Here is a 17,700-nt window from a genome sequence, read left to right on the forward strand (position 1 = left end):
AGGCGGCGGGACTGTCCTCCTCAGCGCTAGCCTACCTTTTTGTGCGTGGCCCGTTTCCAAAGCCATTCACCTCCCCCGTTTCTAAAAACTTTATGGAGCACACGGCGACTTCCAGCTGTTGCCCGTTGGGCGGTGCGCTCGCTTTATTTTAAAAAGCACACTGCTAAAAAGGGGGGGGTCACGTTGCAAAAGAAACGGGGTTTTGGAATCGGAGCCCCTGGAGAGCCGGAAGCCCTGGGAAGTGGGGCCGCCCGCGAGCCACCCCCGGCGCGCACCTCTCCCTCTCCTTCCCCGCGGGAGGAAGCGGCGGCGGCGGAGGGGGCTGGAGCAAAGGGTGCTTGGGCCGGTGACGCGCCATTGCCGCTGCCTGGCTCCCTCCCTTTCCCCCCGCGTGGCCTTCCTGTGCTGCCTTGCGGGGGCGGCCCCGCCTGCAGCTGCTGCGCGGAACTCGCCGCCGAGAAGGAGGCGAGGAGTGGAGAGGAGAGGAGACGCGGCGCGCTTTCTGCGGGGCTCGCTCGGGGACTCCCCTGCCGCCTCCTCGCCGCCGCCGCGATGTTGGGGGTGGCGGCCGGCGTGACGAACAGGTAAGCCGCCGCTGACAGCCAGCGAGCTCTTTCCCCATTCATTAACGCAAAAGGACTCGGCTGGGGGGCTCCGTGCGCCGCCCTGCCCAGTCTCCTTCCCGCTCTGCCTCCTCTCCCCGAACAACTTCCCCGCAGGCAGGAAGCCGGGGATGAGCCCGCCGCGCCCTCCTGCAGCAGCAGCGGCGGCGTCGAGAGCGGGACTGTGCGCTCTCTCCAGAGGGCGCGCCGAGGTTGCGGTGGCGGCGGGCTGGCGGGCGCGATTTAAGGGACGGGAACTTGTCGGGGGAGGGGAGGGGAGCCACGCGGGAAGAGATGCGGGGTGGGGGGGGGGAGAAGAGGGGCTGCCTGGGGAAGAAGCCGCCTGGACTTCAGCACATCTGGAAGGGAGCAGGGAAGAGAGTTCTGTTTTGTTTCTGGGCGCAAGGGATCATGGAGGAATGGCGGGATGTTGCAAACCGGGGCTGGCAGGACTTTTCCGCGCCGTAGTTGCAAGCCAGGCGAGGGCGGGGGACGCTTTTGCATTCGAAGAAGGAGTGAATTTGAAAAGCAGTGAATAAGGAGTTCGGTTAAGGTAGCCTTATCCTGGGAAGTTTCTGGGCTCGTTCTCCCCTCTCCCAATTCTGCACGGATTGCAACGCGGCATCATTGAAGGCAGCCTTATTGGCTCAGGATTTTATCTATGTTAAGTCTCGAATTAATATGTTTAACTTCATAATGTGAAGATCTAAGGATGTTAATGTGTAAGTTAAATTTTATAAGAACTGTGATTTGGAAAACCGTTAAAAGGACATGCATGGAAATTCAACCAAGGGGAAGCGAGGAAGTCACTGAACAATGTTAACAAGTGTAATTTTCAATAAGGCTATGATTTATGTTTGTCATATGTGTTTGTTTGTTTATAATGTTGTGAAAACCAATTAAAAAAATTGGGGGGGGAATCATTGAAAGTAGCTTTGCAAGCAACTCCCTTAAAACAAGGACTAGCCTGCAGAATTTTTTATCTGCTCACCTAAGCTGGGTGATGATGGTTGGCTTCTCAAATGATTAGACTTGGAGCAAAGGAAGAAAGGAGGACATCTGACGTGAGGACATTCCATCACAGACCTTCAGATTAGGGTTGGTGAACAACTGCACACTCATAGCTTATCTTCATGATTTACACATTTACCATAAATGATACATATATTTTTCCAAATGCATATTTGTGACATCGAAAGAAGAAGTTCCAGCTGCTTAGGTGTATACCTAGCCTTGAAGTGTGCTTCAAATAGTGTGCACCTCCCTCATAGATAATCTACTTCCAATATTTTTATTTATTACATTTATATGTCACCCATCCTGCCAAATTTCATTGGCTGTTTATCTAGACAATAAAATACAAGTAATAAGTCACAAACTGCCAAAAAGACCAGCAAAAATGGACATAAAACTGTCCCTGCTTTCCGGTTGGTGTGGAGGCAGTTTCTTTTCAGGCAAGTGACTATTTACAAGCCTGTTTTTCTGCATGTTGCGGCTAATAAGTGGAGAGTTTCACAAAGGGCTTTCTTGTGGAACTGTGGCATCTATTCTTTGAAATGTTCTGAAACAAGTGGGGTCTGTTGGAACTTGTGGGAAAGTTCATGGCTTGGTTGCTCTTTAAAATAAGGTCATCCTCACCCAGCAGACAGAGACTTCTGACAATTGGTTCCCATTCCGCTGCTTCACATTTTGTGTAGCACTCAAGTTTGCAGTGGGCACACTGTGAGAAACATTGGTGCTCCCTGCTGCAAATGCCCACTGTATGTTCTTAAAACATTTGTATGTCGTGGCCTAATCAGGTCTCCTAAGCACCTGGTACCCAGGTTGTCTTGTCTTAATAGTTCTCCATCGTGAAAGTGTGTATGACCCGTCTCCCTTTCCTCACAATGTTTACACTTCTGGAAGAAGCTGAAAGGATTGCATACTTTGTGCATTTCTGGATTCCAAAGTTCCCAGGATCCTAAGTAACAGCATGTCCTCTTCTGCAGATGTCATCTGGTCAGGATACTTTCCCATAACATCTGTTCCCGCAAATAATAATAATAACCACAGCTGCTTGTGGTGCGTGAGGAAACTCTAGACTGCATGGATAGGGTGTGACATGCAGCCTGAAGTTTGAACCATGGTTTTCAATTCCCACTTTTGCCGTTGCCCTGCGCATATGCTCTGGGATTAACACACTAACTGGGTTGTTGCTGGTATAGATTATTACAAAATTCATTCTGTCTTGGTTCTGGCCTTCAGGACATAATCCAAGATTCTAATTCTTGGATCCTACCAAATTCTAAACAGCTTTGGCCTCCTCTCCTAGGGGCCATAATTAGGGACACCAATAAGTCTTAAAAGATTGGGGAATCAGCCCATAAACACATAATTACGTAATATTTGCACGTGCAAATATGTACCTATAGATGCAGAGTTAAATGTCAAAGGAGGCAAGCCAATCAAGTTCCAATCCAAATCAGTACGGTTCAATTCTTAAATTAGTTTGCAACCTACCGCAGGTCAGTCCAAATCTGTAACCTTCCATTGAAACCCTCAGTTCATTTCCTAACAGATCTTACTCCAAATCAGTTGTCCTTCAGCTATCCCCATTCATTACTCTTCAGATATAGTTACCTTAAATTAACTTATACCTTCAAATTAATATCCTATCAGTAACCCCAATTCAACTTCCCTCAATTCCGTTTCACTCAAATACATTATGTTAACTATATTGTCAGGTGATCCTTTTCCTGTTGCTTGCTGAGGTTGAAATCAAACTGTGTGGCAAAGGAATGCCCCTCAAAGCAGCAATGATCAGCTGATGCTTCTGTCATATGAAGCCCCTTGAAAAGTGCTCTGCAAGACCCAGTGACCACCTGACACATTAACCCCTTGCTCTTGTAATGCCTCGTGGTTCAGGTGCACAACGGGGAGTTCTGCTGTGGAGGAGACTGGGGTGGGGAGTATGCAATTCCATAGTCTTCTCTTGATCTCTTAGCTGGTCAAAATATTGCCCTTGTTATTTTGGTAATAGCCTACTGAATGGGAGACGCTGACTCCAGGGGCAATAATCTCAGTTTTAGTAACCCCAGAAGCTTGCTGTGGAATCAGAACATTTACTGAAAGGAGAAAGACAGGATCTTCCCAAATATTGTCCTTGGGAAATATTGGTGAACTAACTTGGTTCATTTTCAGAGTGTGAATGACCACTGTATTTGGTATTGGCAAGACATTTCCATCCTAGTCAAATTGCTTACTCTGGACGTGCGAGCTTGTTTCATTGCTGGAAGGATCAGTTACTCCTGCTATTGCATAGCACATCTACCATAGCATATATATTTTTTGCTCTGAATGATCTGTTGGTGACTGATCCAACATCTTGGATGTGCCAGGATGAGTCAGCTAGATTGCTTTTTGGTCTTCTAACATAGGGAGCTGCCTCAGATTCACATAATTGTAGAGTTGGAAGGGACCATGAGGATCATCTAGCTGCCCAAACTCCTACAACACAGGAATCTTTTGCCCAACGTGGGGCTTGAACACACGACTCAAAGAGTCTCATGATGTACGAACTGAACTATCCTAGCTATCTTAGTCACCTTATATGGAGTCACACCATTGGTCCATCTTGCTCAATGTTGTCAGTACTGACTGTCAGCTGCTCTGCAGGGTTTCGGACAGCAGGCTCTCCCAGACCCCTTACCTGGAGATGTTAAGCATTGAATCTGGGGGCCTTTTGCATGCAAGTAGATGCTTTATATTACTAATCTGTAGTCACATCCCTGTAATTCCTGGTGGAATTGCATTTCTGCAAATGTGAGTACAGTGGTTCTATACCGGCGCTGTGTAAGCATTCCTATAAAGTGATAATAGTAAAGGTTAATGAACCAGAGCCTGGGACACAGTGATTCATTCATACTCTCCAGCAGCTTGGGCCAGCATTCTAAATTGCATCCTTCACTACTGGTAGAAGCTTGCTTTCTTGTGAGGAGAAAAATCTGGCGTACGGGTACTATGCACATGTTTCGAATGTGAATTGGTTTGTTTAGAAATCGCTGTCCCTTGAACTGTCCAGTCAAGTCCAGACTTACCGTATTTTTTGCTCTAGAAGACGCACCAGACCACAAGACGCACCTAGTTTTTGGAGGAGGAAAACAAGAAAAAAATATTCTGAATCCCAGAAGCCAGAACAGCAAGAGGGATCGCTGCGCAGAGATCCCTCTTGCTGTTCTGGCTTCTGGGATAGTTGCGCAGCCTGCATTCACTCCATAACACACACACATTTCCCCTTACTTTTTAGGAGGGAAAAAGTGAGTCTTATAGAGCAAAAAATACGGTACTTCTGTTTCTCTCCCTTTAAAGTTAGATTGACTCATATGGGGGGGTGGGGAGAGAGACTGTAGCACAAACCTATAGGAGTTCTGTGGCCCAATAAGCTAAACGCACTAGCTTTGTGTGGCTCACCTGTTAAAGCAGGGGTGGGGAAACAAATTTTAGCCTGAGGGCCACATTGCCCTCTGGGCAGCCTTATAGGGGCCACATGCCAGGCCCAAGGGCAAAAGTGGGTGAATTGTATCTTTGTACAGGAGGCGAGTTTCTATGCAAAGTCACATGCCCCTCAGCACAGTGGGTCAGTACATCTTGCTGTTAACCGGAAGGTTGGTGGTTCAAGCCCAACCAGGGATGCCTGTGGGCAGGATTCCTGCATTGCAGGGGGTTGGTCTAGATGACCCCTGAGGTACCTCCCAGCCCTACAGTTCCTCTATGATTCTAAGTCATATTCTGTCTGCAGAATTTCAGAGGATGAGCTTCACTTGTGCAGACCGGTTACGTGTGATGTGTTCAGAATCCTGTGCAAAAACGTTCTTTGGTAAACACTCAGAACAGGCTACAATAAAGATATCGCAAAGAAGGGAGATTGCGTGCCGCCTTGTCTAACATGCAGTTAACAGGAATTGCATGTATGCTTGCCAGTAGCCAAGCCTTTCGCCTCAGTTCTTTGTCGGTTGTTTGTTTCCCTTGAATTAAAAGTTGGGCGCAGCGTAGGATGCCTCAAAGTGTGCAGCCAGCTTCAATCCACCAGGGTCATGTTGGGACCGTGAGAATGAACGTAAAAGGGGGGGAGGAATTCCTTGTCACTGATGTTGGAACTAAACATTTATCCCCCCCTCCCCTCCCCAGTTGGAGAACAGGCCAGTCCTCATGAATACAGTGGTTGTGAATTCAGGCAATGTGAACTCAATGGGTGGGAGAGCTGTTGTCCATTTACTGGAAAAAAAATAGAAGCTGTGGTTTTGTTTTATTTTGAAGAATGGAACTAGGAATATCTCCTGTGGAATTGCCTTCACAGAGATGTAGTTCCTGGCCAGTTCAGATGGCAACACTTGAAAGTTGGCAGTTCTATGTATAGATAGGAGATGATATGGCCAATTTACATGGTAATTTACCTGAGTGGGTGGCATCTGAAGCCGCTGTCACAACTTTGGCTACCCTGGCCCCGAGGCAACATGCAGACTTTTAAATATAGTACAGTGGTACCTTGGGTTAAGTACTTAATTCGTTCCAGAGGTCCGTTCTTAACCTGAAACTGTTCTTAACCTGAAGCACCACTTTAGCTAATGGGGCCTCCTGCTGCTGCTGCGCCACCGGAGCCCAATTTCTGTTCTCATCCTGAAGCAAAGTTCTTAACCCGAGATACTATTTCTGGGTTAGCGGAGTCTGTAACCTGAAGAGTATGTAACCCGAGGTACCACTATATACAGTTCTCCTATCCAAATCAGTGCATATAGGGTGAAGGCAAGAATATAACATTCAAAAATAATGAGTTCTATAGAATCTTCATGAATAACACATATATTGTGATTTTCCTGTCATAGCGTCAACACCTACGTGCCGTCATCCCCTGCCCCCAATGGATCTTGTCTGTTTTTATGAATTACAGTCATACCTTGGATCCCGAATGCCTTGCGAGTCAAAAGGTTTTGACTCCCGGATGCCGCAATACTGGAAGTGAGTGTTCCAGTTTGCGAACGTTCTTTGGAAGCCGAATGTCCAACGCAGCTTCTGATTGGCTTCAGGAGCTTCCTGCAGCCAATCGGAAGCCACGCCTTGGTTTCCAACCGTTTTGGAAGTCGAACGGACTTCCAGAACAGATTCCGTTCGACTTCCGAGGTACCACTGTACTTTGATTAGACTCTAAACTTACAGGTTTTTGATCTGTTATCATTGAGATATTTATATATGAACAGCCGTTTTCTGGTGATCGCAATTCTCAAAAGTACCTTTGGCAGGGAAGATACAGTGGTACCTCGGGTTAAGTACTTAATTCGTTCCGGAGGTCCGTTCTTAACCTGAAACTGTTCTTAACCTGAAGCACCACTGTAGCTAATGGGGCCTCCTGCTGCCGCCATCCTGCAGGAGCACAATTTCTGTTCTCATCCTGAAGCAAAGTTTTTAACCTGAGGTACTATTTCTGGGTTAGTGGAGTCTGTAACCTGAAGCGTATGTAACCTGAGGTACCACTGTACCAGATAGTATTTGTCTAGTACCTTTCCTAGGCATGGAGAACCTTAACACTGATTCAGATGTTGATTGTTGACGAAGTAAGAATCCCCATGGCAGTGAACCAAGTCAGTTGATAATGTTTGTGGGATAGCATATTTGAATGCATCTTCCTGAATGGGTGAGGTTAGCACATCAAAGGAGAAAGCTGTACTGAAAGCTTTTCTGCCTTGGTGGTCTAAGTTCGTGCACACAAAGAGATTTTAATGTGCAGTGCCATCACACTTGCAATCCTAACATGCGTGTTGGAGATGGTGATATCCGATGCCCATGTTTCATTGCTCGCTCCCTGGAACCGGCTGTTGCTTAAAACCTTCCCTGCAAAAAACCATTGCACTTTTCTTAAATGCAGTGTTACTACATTGCCTAATTGGAAGGATGAAATATGGAGTCTCAGTCAGAAAATCTAACCCTGAGATGTCCCAAAATCGAAAAATCTAGAACTGTAAGTCAAACACAAAGGCTAGCTCATCATTGCTGAGTTGTGGTATGCAGCACTGGAGAATAGGTAAATAATGGATTTGAGGTTAGACGTAGCCAAAAGGAAGCCAGTAATAAAACAGTCTAATTGGTAACACATGGCACCCACATACTTGAGAGTTTTCCAGTTCTGATGCACAGCTATATTGGAGCTATAGTAGATAATTGAGACTCCATTTTCCTCAGTATGGAAGATCTCTAAGCATTTTGTATGGATCTATTGTGTAGTAAATATATGAAGAATTGCTGTGGCTCTGCTATTGCGTTGGAAGAATTGCTGTGGCTCTGCTATTGCGTTGGAAGGACACCAAACTTCCAGAGCAGCTGAGAAGGATATTCCTGCATGTTAGAAGAGCAAATATTAACACTGAAGTCTTCCTGATAGTTAGCTGCAGCCACTATTGTTTTAAATGACAAATTGGAAGTTCTTTATTTGGGGCTTGAAAAAGGATTTGTGAGTAGTGAAGCGTTAGCTGAGATTGGATCTCTGCAACCTGGCATTTGCGCAGGAATTCGTTTTAAAACAGCACTTTCATTCTTTATGTGCTTGTGCTTCGTTTCTTGATTACCTCATGCTTGTCTGGTTTACACCATTTATGGTGACTATTGGAAAGCAGTTGCAAGACTTGTTTGCAGCCTACTGATGGGAGGGTGTGTGTGTGTTTTGCGCACAGCTGGTGGGCAGAGATTGTATGCACTCATCCCTTGTTGGTCTTGCTTCTTCTCTCATTGCTGTGTCCCTGACTGATGGTCTCTGGATTGTAAACTCCTTGGGGCAGGGATCTATCTCCCTTCATGTAAGTTGAAAATAGCATTGCCAATGGCCAAATGAATGGGATGTTCCCATACTGCGTTCCCAGCTTGTTGGAATTCAGTTTGGGGAAAGGGAAGAGAAATAGATTCAGCCAGGCTTGCCACTTGCTTGTCCTCTTGAACAACAGTTTAGCTATACAGTGGTACCTTGGGTTAAGTACTTAATTCGTTCCGAAGGTCTGTTCTTAACCTGAAACTGTTCTTAACCTGAAGCACCACTTTAGCTAATGGGGCCTCCTGCTGCTGCCGCGCCGCTGGAGCACGATTTCTGTTCTCATCCTGAAGCAAAGTTCTTAACCCGAGGTAATATTTCTGCGTTAGCGGAGTCTGTAACCTGAAGTGTATGTAACCTGAGGTACCACTGTACGCAGGAATACAATGTTACCTCCATTTTAATTGAATTGTACTTGCACGAGGGTGTTGGGGAGATCAATATATTGTTGTTACCACTCAGAAGATGGATAAACATTGTGGCTGAGAGCTTCCCCTTTGTGTTTGTGGTGCTCTTGGGAACATTTTTGCCGTTTACGCAGACACATTACCATACACTTAAAGCTAAGCTGAGAGCCGGGAAGAACAGTACTTTGTTCAAGGCTCAAGCTGCATGGTGATGTTTTTCTAAGATGCTTAAAAAAAAAATATTTCTGTTAGGCTTACCCGCCCCGCCCCCCATGAGCTCTAAAGTTTGTAGAGTATATTGTCAAAAGAGTGCTGAGTACTGTGCTGAGAAAATGTTGCTGAGAAACCTCCTTATTTAATTCATGTTAAACAGTTTGTGATTTTAGTGCCAATCTGTAGAGTTGGAACAATTCACTCCAGTTCATTCCAGCATATTTGCCTCCTGCATTCAAGATTTAACTGTGTACAGTACTCGGATGCACTTAATCTGTGTTCAGGATCGTATCCATGATCCTTTTCACCAGTTTGTTAAGTAAGAAACCTGGTTAGTTTTAACCAGATCACAGCTAATGTAAGAACTGATGTGCTGCTTAACTGTAGCTAAGGCAGGAACAGTGAATTCACTCCTGGAAGGGGACAGACTGTGGGGATGACACAGTCAAATCCAGGGGCTTACTTCCGATTTCTTATTCAGAATTAAGAGATTAGCCGCTGTGTTCCTGTGCTGGCCATTACAGTAGTGGATCAATAGGTTGTGGGGTTTTTTTGGTGCTATAGCCTTTTTAAAAAATGCAAATTGTTCTTAAGATATATTGAAAAGATAGGTAGTCATAAAGAACTTCCTTTTGAAAATTTAACTGGGTGTTCATGAGTCGCTGTGCAAAACTTGTTTCTTTCTAGTCCACTGCAATTCCTCCTATCGCCCAAACACGCAGCAACAAAACAGGAACTTCTTAGCTGCAGGCCATGCTCATTTTCAGCTCTTAAACCTCATGCAAATAGTTGATGTGGCAGCATCTCAGCATGTGTGGCTTGTGACTAATGGGGGCGAGGTGATGGCGGACCTCTTGCAGACTTCCTTTTGGAAGTAGATATGTCCTTTGCTAGGGTGGTGCTAGTTGCTATGGGTCTTCAGTGTTTTTGTGTTTTAAAAGGGGAAGTACAAGAAACATTCTCTGCCCTAGAACCCATTAGTGCAGGAATGAGTTATGCTTACTTAGTGATAAGAGATACCTTCTGCACTCACAGAGGCAATATCTTTTTGTTATTGCTTTACCTGTTTCATAGCTGAAGTGGTAGCCCTGTGTCAAGACTATACCACTTCAGCCTGCTTGAATGCTTCTCCGTGCAACAGGAATTGCACACAGCAAAAGCTAAGCTAGAGCTCTTCTTCCTGACACCTAGTTTTCTCTGGAAGATTTTCCTTTTTTGAATGTGTGCTCAGTCAATGTGAACTCTTGCCTGAAGTGGTATGGCCCAGATAATCTTCACCTTGATGAAAACCAAGCTGGAGAGAGGTTTGGGGAATATGCCTAGGCTTAAGAACTACAGTGGTACCTCGGGTTACATACACTTCAGGTTACATACACTTCAGGTTACAGACTCCGCTAACCCAGAAATAGTACCTCGGGTTAAGAACTTTGCTTCAGGATGAGAACAGAAATCGTGCTCCGGTGGCGCGGCAGCAGCAGGCGGCCCCATTAGCTAAAGTGGTGCTTCAGGTTAAGAACAGTTTCAGGTTAAGAACTGACCTCCAGAACGAATTAAGTACTTAACCCGAGGTACCCACTGTACAGAGTTTGCAGCACAAGAAGCTGGAAACTATATGTTTTGATCTCCTGATCTCCAAAATGGTTTTTTCCACCCGTGTGATATCAGTTGCTGCTTAACTCAACTTTTATCGGAGACATTCTCTCTGTCTTCTGACTCTGTGAGTAAAGCTGTTTCATATTTAAATATAAGGATTCTAAGAACATGTTGTCTTTCTCCACCCTCTTCATTCAAGAATTCCTTCCATTGCTACTGTCCAGGGGCTGTTGCTAATACAATGCCAAGAAGAAGGGAGCAACAAAATAGGACCACTCCTTCCTTTTTCTGTTGGTTGTTCTTAAGTATTCCTCTTCAGCAAATTCCAGAGTGGGTGTTCCCTTCAGGAATGGGATTTTTTTCTTCCAGTACTAGAAGCGATTTTTACACAGTGCCAACAGCCCTGGCTGCCTTCTGAAACACATTGCTGTCCTGAAAGTGATCATGGGCCACGCTAGTAGGAGCAAACAGACTCATGGCTGACTGGCTTTAATTTCCAAATTCCAGACTATGTGATAATGATAGAAACAGATTTTGTTTGCTGCTGCTATTCGGCGTCAGGTGCTTCTCTTTTAAAACAAATAAATCACATGAAGCCATCTGGCATTGTAGTTTTTGCACAAGGCTCCCCAGAATGAATTGCTGTGAAAATTCTAATTCTTGGCCTTTTGTGACAGCATCATACCACAGAAAGTGGACCTCTCAGGAGCTTTTGGGATGAAGCTCAGAGTTGCTAGTAAGCTTAGCCTCATTGCATGTACACCCTGCATGCAGACAAGATACCCTCCCGCACCTGAGCAAAGAGCCTAACACTCATGTTCTCATCTTGCATTGTTGCAGGACAGTGGGGTTTCAATGAACCTAAGTTTTCATTTCATCCATTTATCTTGGGCCTGCACAATGTACCAGCCCTCCAGCAAAATATGGCAGCCCACCAGGGTCTTTCCTGTTCATACTGTCTGCCTAGGGCTGCAAAGAGCAGCTGGTATAATATCATAATACTCTAGTGGTAGTTTGCATTTGACTTGGCAGGTTGCAAGTCTGCAGGCCTGATTTATCTGTCTGCAGCTCATCTTAAGGATTATCTCTTTGGAAAACACTTTGCAATTCTTCCAGATGTCTTCATAGCCCTTCTCCATTGCCCAGAGGTGCCACGTCACTTTGAAACAAGTTATCTTTTGATTTTGACAAAAAGAATGTTAGTTTGCATGACGAAGCTGGGAAAGGTAGTTTTGGCTTAAGTATCCCTTCAGGGATGCGGGTGGCGCTGTGGGTTAAAACACAGAGCCTAGGACTTGCCGACCAGAAGGTTGGTGGTTCAAATCCCTGCGATGAGTGAGCTGTTGCTCGGTCCCTGCTTCTGCCAACCTAGCAGTTCGAAAGCACGTCAAAGTGCAAGTAGATAAATAGGTAGCACTCTGGCGGGAAGATAAACGGCGTTTCTGTATGCTGCTCTGGTTTGCCAGAAGTGGCTTAGTCATGCTGGCTACATGACCCAGAAGCTGTACGCCAACTCCCTCGGCCAATAAAGCGAGATGAGCACCGCAACCCCAGAGTCGGCCACGACTGGACCTAATGGTCAGGACTCCCTTTACCTTAACCTTTATCCCTTCACCACTCCCCTTTTTTAGAAACAGATGCTGACAGCTCCTTTTCTTCATCTCCCAACCAGGAAAGTTGCTATGCAGAGCATCAGACTACTTTACTGCTTTTAGGCGAATGTGCACTGTCAGTTAGATAGAATTTGAAAGAAATCCAAGCTACCAAATTGCTGCTTGGGTTACTGCCATGTTTTTTTTAATCTCTACCTGCCTATCTTGGAAGTACAAAGACACACTGACCGCAAAAGAGGTGGTATCTTCTTAGGAGGTTAACCACTGTAAAACATTTCTTGCATTTTTGTAGCAGCTGCTGAAGATGTCTCCTGCATCTATGCCCATTTCAAATCTGTTTGTTAATTCCCTTTCTTTTCAAGCTTTATCCTGTTCTCTTTCTTTTGATTGGTTGCTTTTGTTTATCATATTTTTGCTACTTGGTGGCAGTGCAGGCCTCAGCTTTGGAAAGCTTTCGTGATTTCTCTTGCTGGAGCTCACGGCTGAAGAGTGCAGACGGAATTGGTCCTCTGCATTGATGTTTGCAGTGTTGTGTAATGCAGCATTATAAAGGATATTCTTTCCAAAACCATATTTTAATGGAGACACAGTAGGTAGGAACTTGAATGGTTTTAGGGTTTTCTTGAAAGGTTGATTAAGGTTACAGAACAATCTAGTGGATGCTGCAAAGACACCATGAGAGACCTTGCCTTTTGTACATGGTGTTTTCATATATTAAATATTTAATATCTATAACTGTACGACTTGTATAACAGGTGTGTGGGGTGTGTGTGGAGAAGTGGCCTAGGAGGAAATGTGGCCCCCAAAGCTAATTCCCTACCCAAACTTCTTTTAAATTGTGACTGATCTTGAGCTGGGGAATTGGGCCAGTGTTTCCCAAGCTTGGGTTTCCAGCTGTTTTCAGACTACAGTTCCCATCATCCCTGACCACTGGTCTTGCTAGCTAGGGATGATGGGGGTTGTAGTCCAAAACCAGCTGAAGACCCAAGTTAGGGAAACACTACTCTAGACCCAGTTCCGATTCTCAAGGACCCAAGGTTGAAGGGAAACAAGGGGCAAATGTTTTGCTTTTCTTTAGTCTCCCAGCCCTGGTAAACGCCCCGTATATCCTGCAACCTGCCCTCCTTGCAATTTGAGGCTCTACACCTAACACACCCATTTTATGATCAGAAGAAGTGATGTACTACCAGATGTTGTTGCAGGTAGTGTAATCATATTGCATCTTTTTAAAAAAATTAAATCGTTGTGCATGTGCTTTCATAGGAGCAATGCTGCTTCCTTTCCACTGACACGATAACACTCTACTGCTATAACACGGTTCTGTCCACGAGCTAGTTAACAAATAACACAGCACTAGGTTGTAAGTAGGCATTACAACAGTGTGTATGAGACTCTGGTGACATACCATTGACCTTATAGATCCTAGGCATCCTGTGTGATGCTGGGGCAAGTAATTTCTTCCAACTTAATCTTCCTCTCTTGGGTACTTATGCAACTCCAGCTCAATTCAATACTTCTTGCATAAGATTTCGTATTTCTGAAATCACTTCGTTTCTCATCATTTGGGTTTCTTCTCTGTACATTATAAACACAATTAATTCCAAATCCTGAAATAGTCTAGCATGTAATCTTGATTAATTAATTTTATCTACGTAAAACTGTATTTCCTGTCCTTTTTGTTGCCTGCTAACAACCATTGAAATCAGCTATAACATACAGTACAGTGTGATACAGGAGTGTGGAGCAGATTGAAAGCATTGGATGGAAACCTATAACTCTATTATAACAAGCACCTGCCCAAACATAAAAGAGGAAGCCAACTTGACTTCCCAGGGTAGGAGTCCCACAATTTAGGTGCAGCTACAGGGGCAACTTCTCTATTCCCTGACAACTGAGCCTCTACCGGTGATGAGAAACAGAGAAAGTCTTCTCCAGATAAGGACAGGTGGTGGTCCCTAAACTATCCTGAACCTAAGGCTTTTAGGCCTTGAAAAGGTCTTCATCAACACCTTCAATGATGCCCAGAAGCAAGTTGGTACCAAGTGTAACGTTTGCAGGACAGGTGTGATATGATTTCATTAGTCTTGCTCCTGCGTTCTGGATTAGTTGTGCTTTCTGAAGTCTCTTCAAAGGTGCTGTGTTACTGTGGGGATTTCACAGTGGCTTAAATGATGCTCCCAAGTACTCTCCCAGCCGGACTGACATCAGCGTAGCTGTAACAGCATTGTGTGCAGTTGGAGCCATTTAGGATTTTTCATCATGGGCATCTCAATAGCTCAGAAGCAGGATTGCAAGTTGTAACAAATGGAGAGTGGCAGGATCTGCACAGAGAACGCTCTCTTTAAAAGCCTTTGCCCCACCTTCTTTGTGCTTAGGGAGTTTTTCTGCCAAGCTGGCATGTTGCTGGCATGGCTGTTCTGCTGTTATGATACCACACTGCTACTTGGGTGGGAACTTCAGTGAAATTGCATGTTTGGCTCAAGAAAACCACCAGCCTGTCATTGCCTTCCTATGTGCCTGGAGTCCCAAAAACACTCTTATGCATTTTGTGGATTGGAGTAAATGTGGTTGTATTTTCTGCTTGGATTTATGATCGCATAAAGAGTCAGAAGTGTGCATATAAAACCTTTCTCCCATGCTTTTATTTTTTATTTTTTGGTAGTATTGGTAGTTAAATGCTATGTTCACAGAGAAATGCTTTGCGGATTATCTTTCCTGTAGTAATTAACTTTCCTTTCCTTTTTGCAATTAGCTTTCAGTGCACAGGAAACGGCTTCCCATAAAGGGATAAAAAGGGGGGGGGGAACTGATGTGGAAATGCATTTGTTAGGAATATTAGAATAAATGGGTGTGATTAAGGATGAAATATGTTATAGCCCAAAGGAACGGCATGACTAAGAGAGCATTTACTCATATTAAAGAACTAAATCTATTTTGTTTTGACATTGTAAAGTGAGAAAGGTTTGGGTAGCAGCAGTATAATAGAAGCAAGTTTTCAAGAATAATTGAGTCATACTGTGAAGTTATAGTTGCTCATTCCAAATCTGTTATGGGCAGACGGCTTTGGATTCATCTCTTTTCCATAGAAAATAACCCTTTACCAGCACGGTGGCGTTTTAAAAAGGAGATTACTAAGGTTTACAGCCCGCAAAAGAAATCTTCATTTCTAAGTTAAAACCAATTGATTGATTGATTAAATCTCACATAACACTTTTGTCCTACAAAATAGTTCTGCACAAATGGTTATTTGGGAGAGAATTTCTGGCTTTATAGGGATGCGGGCGGCACTGTGGGTTAAACCACTGAGCCTCTTGGGCTTGCCGATTAGAAGGTCAACAGTTCGAATCCCCGTGACGGGGTGAGCTCCTGTTGCTCGGTCCCTGCTCCTGCCAACCTAGCAGTTCAAAAGCACGTCAAAATGCAAGTAGATAAATAGGTACCACTCCGGCGGCGTTTCTGTGCGCTGCTCTTGTTCGCCAGAAAGTGGATTAGTCATGCTGGCCACATGACCCAGAAGCTGTCTGCGGACAAACACCGGCTCCCTCGGCCTATAGAGTAAGATGAACGCCGCAACCCCAGAGTCGTCCACAACTGGATCTAACGGTCAGGGGTCCCTTTACCTTTTCCTTTTCTGACTTTATAGATGTATAAGGCAAGGAAAGTGTTCCTTGTTTCCTTTTTTGGTGGTATATTGTATGAAGCCACTTCTTCTGTAAATACTAGGCAGGTAAACAGAGTGAAGACTGACTCTTGATAACAAAATATTGTTATGCACAGGATGCAATCAGGGTAACTTTGTCAGAGCTACAGGTATAACTTTGCACAGAAAAAAGCCTGACTCCTGGGCAACATCATTTGACACCTCAATGTCTGCCATATACCTTACCGGACGGCAGTGGTGGACACCTGAGAAGCTGCCAAATCCTGAGGCTGGACCTTCAGAGACTGCATCTTTTGAGTTCTAGGCTCTCGCAAATCCTTTTAACTGCAATATCCCTCAAGAGTAGGAAACGGGGCAGTCCTAAAATCACAGACTTGCAAAGTTGAAAGGGACCCTGAGTGTCATCTAGTCCAACTTCCTGCAATTTAGGAATCTCACCTAAAGCATCCATGACAGATGACCATCCAGCGTCCGCTTAAAAACCATCTTTCCAAGGGAGTCCATTCCACTGCTGAGTAGCTCTTGCCACCAGAAAGTCCTTGCTGATGTTTAGAAGGAGGCTGGGCGTCCAACTGTGTGGCTTCAGCGGCCGGCTCCTCCTGAGTGCAAGAGACGAGGAGCCACCAGACATGCTGGGCCCCATGCTCAGCCTCTTCCCGATGACACACATGTGCTGCATGCATGACATCCCATGCATTTGACAGCTGCATGATGTCACGCGCATGTCACACATGTCAAACCGCACTAACCGCCAGAAAGCTCTCCCTGATGTTTAGCGGCTCCCCGTTTGTGGAATACTCTCCCAGGGAGCTTCCCTTGGTACCTTCATTATATATACAGTGGTACCTCAGGTTAAGTTCTGGAGGTCGTTCTTAACCTGAAACTGTTCTTAACCTGAAGCACCACTTTAGCTAATGGGGCCTCCTGCTGCCGCCGCGCCGCTGGAGCACGATTTCTATTCTCATCCTGAAGCAAAGTTCTTAACCTGAGGTACTATTTCTGGGTTAGCAGAGTCTGTAACCTGAAACGTATGTAACCTGAAGCGTATGTAACCCAAGGTACCACTGTATTTTAGGTGCCAGGCGAAAATGTTCCTCTTCCACCAGGCCTTGGGCTGATTCATATCCTATAGCTTTTCAATCATGTCTGTGAGTGAGGTGTGGGGGTGTGTTATTGTTTCGTTGTTTTGGTTTAACGATTTGCTTGTGTTTTATTCTGCGAACCACCCTGCGAGGAAGGGAAGAATATAAAATAAATAAATGCTCAGAATCTCCTTTCTTCTTCTAAATTTGTGAGAACGGAGAGCATCCCATGCTATACCTCAGCTGTAAGGTCTCTCCCCTACCCTGACAGAGGCTGCGAGAGGCTTTGATGGACCAGATATTAGCCAGAGCTGCAGTGAAGCAGCTTCAGGAGAAGTAGTCGGGAGATAAAGAAATGGGGAGTGTGTAGGCTGCCAAGCTAGTGGGAAGAGTGTTGGACTCGGAGTCTGTGTCTCTGGGCTCTGGGAGTCCAGCCAGGAAGCCTTTGGGCACAAGGAAGGAAAGCCTCTAGTGAACCAACTAATCTGCTCTTGGCATGACAGTAAGGAAAAGGGGCAAAGGGGATTATTATTGTCTTCCATAAGGTGAAGCTTTTAAAGGTTTAATGTTTTTATAAATGCTGGAAGCTGCCCAGAGTGGTTGGGGCAACCCAGCCGGATAGGCAGGGTACAGATAATAAATTGTTGTTGCTGTTGTTATTATATAATCTTGGATGGGGAAGAATTAGGACTAGGAGA

The 17,700-nt window shown here is 45.1% G+C and overlaps 1 protein-coding gene across 2 annotated transcripts in view; it reads left to right on the plus strand.

Moving 5' to 3' along the window:
* The first annotated feature begins 443 nt into the window (after positions 1 to 443).
* Positions 444 to 17,700, plus strand: part of LIMS1 (LIM zinc finger domain containing 1) — a 74,506-nt gene continuing 57,249 nt past the window's right edge. The window contains exon 1 of one of the 2 annotated variants that reach the window (XR_014218612.1): positions 444 to 584. Coding sequence is in view for 1 of the 2 variants with exons in the window: in XM_082218776.1 (XP_082074902.1) it covers positions 553 to 584 (32 nt within the window). In the remaining variant the exon portion in view is untranslated. The remainder of the gene's footprint in view (positions 585 to 17,700) is intronic. The other variant, XM_082218776.1, reaches the window with a different exon arrangement.

Source organism: Podarcis vaucheri, assembly GCF_965113315.1.
Source record: "Podarcis vaucheri genome assembly, chromosome: 4".
NCBI classification, from domain to species: Eukaryota; Metazoa; Chordata; class Lepidosauria; order Squamata; family Lacertidae; genus Podarcis; species Podarcis vaucheri.